The 2,802-nt window shown below is 37.3% G+C and overlaps 1 protein-coding gene across 1 annotated transcript in view; it reads right to left on the minus strand.

The window, feature by feature from the left end:
- Positions 1-2,559, minus strand: part of ATRX (alpha thalassemia/mental retardation syndrome X-linked) — a 66,723-nt gene extending 64,164 nt beyond the window's left edge. The window contains 2 exon segments of the mRNA XM_009890713.1: positions 655-707; positions 2,505-2,559. Coding sequence (XP_009889015.1) covers positions 655-707; positions 2,505-2,525 — 74 coding nt within the window. The 5' untranslated portion in view covers positions 2,526-2,559.
- Between the last annotated feature and the right edge of the window lie 243 nt (positions 2,560-2,802).

A 2,802-nucleotide genomic window follows, 5' to 3' on the forward strand; every position in this document is an offset into this window, starting at 1 on the left:
AACCAAATATAAAACCACACTTGCAAATATGGAATCAAGACAAATGGAAAAGGGAGAATGAAGAATATTACTTAATTCCAGCAGACGATAAAATAAACAAACTTGGGCAAAAAGGAGAGTGAAAAGAGACAGATGTACAACGCTTTTAAGGAGCAGTAGGAAGACAGCTGTTGAAAGTGTAGGTTCAAATTGGGTGGTAAACAGTTAACTCCGTATTTTTTTAAATCAAAAAGCAGAAAAGGATTAAGCAGAGATACAGCAAATGGCAGTTTCAGCACAGGAAAACTTCAAGGAACGTTTTCATTCTATAATCTCCCAACAGTAAGGTACATAAAGCCCTTTTACATTTTGGGAAGAATCCTGCATGTAGAAATAGCAAAAGTGAAGGAACAATTGTATAATCACTTTTATCCTGAAGATACAGGATAATCTTGTTGCCTTTGTTAATAAAAATCAAGTTTTATGATCCTAACCTTTGACCCTGAAAGACGGTTTGAATTTTAAGTGCGCTATGAGGCATTTGTTTTATGAGCACTCTGCTAACTTAATAGATTTATACTGGTGTATACTAAAAGTATCAGGCATAGTGCACTGACTTTTCTATAGTTCCACATGCCAAAAAGTAATTTATTTATTTTTATTTTCCAAACCAACCTTTTTGAACGTGATGATCCTAAGGATTTGGTTCTTTCTGAAGAACTACTGCCCTAAAACCAAGAAAAAAATTAAGAAGTCAACACATTTGCAACCAAGTGACCTGTCAACCAAAACAGTTTCTTGCATTAACCAGAACACATCTCAGAAGTCACCAGTGCTCTTACAAAAAAAAAAAAAAAAGGGGGGGGGGGCAGGAAAAGCATTAACAAAAAGTGACACGCAATTTCAATAACCATGCCAGTTCAGATAAACTAAATCTATGGAGTTTCAGATCAGCAGTGAGACTCCAAGAAGTCGTAATTCTTTTTAAAACAGATTTAAAAATAGGTGTTGCCAAATTCTAAGCTAAGTCACTAATGCTCACTAACCTCCCTATGCATGTATCTTAAAAGAAATTAAGAGAGGGCACTGTTATTAGTTGAGACAGTCAGAGAGAAAGCCTGCATGTATCTCAAGCATTGAGTCTTCGTAACATTGAGGAAATTCTCTCCTTGCAATTCTCAACTTTCACTACCTGCTGGAAACTCCCTCGGCTTTCCGGAGAAGGGACTGAGAACAGCTCATGACCGCTGGTTGGCCCTAATCACGGCCAGTTCTGGAGCCTCCTGCTCTGCCTATCTTCACTGCAATGTTAACTTGCACAATTAGCACATGGAAGAATGGCCCAACTCCCACATACCCACCTGCCTCCACGCTGCTGTGCATTTTCACTTCTTTTACAATTCACCGGGATTCCTCACAGCACTTAGTGCTGCAGTAGTTTATGCAGGTCTGTGAATGTTTTTCACACTATGTGAAGAAACCATCATCTTTTCTGACATACAGATACGAAGGGTTTTCAGAGGTTGGCACTAGGGAGCTATCACTAGAACGGACCCAAGAATTGCCAGCAGAACACAGACACTTGTTATTTGGCTCTTATGCCAGAAAGGGCTGGCTGTCTTTACAGGAAAACTGATTTTTCAGAGCTTTGTGCACGCATATCATAACTAGGCTTGGGCAGTATCAAATAAATACCTGAATTTACTGCAGTAAAGGCAAAGTAAGGCAGGACACTGGCACTTGTGCTTCCTCTACATATTAAGACACTGTATACCAGAATGTTTCCAACAGGAAAGTAGATATTAGTAACACACACTACATGAAAAATCTTTGATGTATGTAACACACCATACGGAAAAAATTTGCTCACGTTTAATAAAGATGCTGTATCTCCATCTTTTTTTCTTTTTTAAAAAAGGAAGCATATTTGCCTAAAAGGACAACTAAGTACCTACTGTTATCTGAGTAAAAGTGTAAGTGTAAGTACGAGGCAGAGACCAATTCTTTTAAACCAAAAATAAGTAAGAGCCTGTTTACACATAAGCCAAAGAACAGAACAAGGATAAAAGAATATTAACCAAATTTCTTTAAAAAGAAAAACTCACTTTGCAGTACACTCAATCTGAATCAATTAACAACACTTACATTTTTTAACAAAAATGCAGTTGCATACCTCAGGTAGGTAAACCTTACTCTCTAAGCTGTGTTAGAGACATTTTTCCAAGGATTTATTGTGCATCAGAAAGACAATGAAGTTGTCCAAGTAAATTTGTGTATTTCAGTAATTTAGAAGGGGCGGGGGAACAGGATTACTTGCATATGCCTAAATCAAAGTCAGTATCATTTAAAGTTTAATATTTTACAGCTAATGCTTCTATTCAGCAGATATGATGGCATTTACCGCATGGTTCTGACAACAGACTTCAGTATTTATTGTAAAAGCAACAAAATGAACTCAGCATTTTGTATACTAGCCATTCTGCACTAGTCATGCAACTAAAATTCAAAAGCATTTTTATTCCTACCTCTTCTCTATTGTTCTCCATTGCAGCTGGACTACTTTTAGGTTCTCTGCTTTTACCTATGGACAGAAATTAAAGAAATCCACTGAAATGCAAGAATTATTAAAAGTTCTTCACACTGTATGTCATAGCACTGTTTGCGTTTCACCAGCATGAATAAAGATGACTGCGTGACTTTCAGAGGCGAACTGTTGCACAAAAAAACACAGTCCACTGAATGGCATACATTTTACAGACATCATTCAGAAATTACTTTCAGATGAGTCACTGACAGGCTGAAAGACAGCCTTCCCATCAGTGA

This window comes from Charadrius vociferus, unplaced genomic scaffold, assembly GCF_000708025.1.
Source record: "Charadrius vociferus isolate BGI_N301 unplaced genomic scaffold, ASM70802v2 scaffold368, whole genome shotgun sequence".
NCBI lineage: Eukaryota > Metazoa > Chordata > Aves > Charadriiformes > Charadriidae > Charadrius > Charadrius vociferus.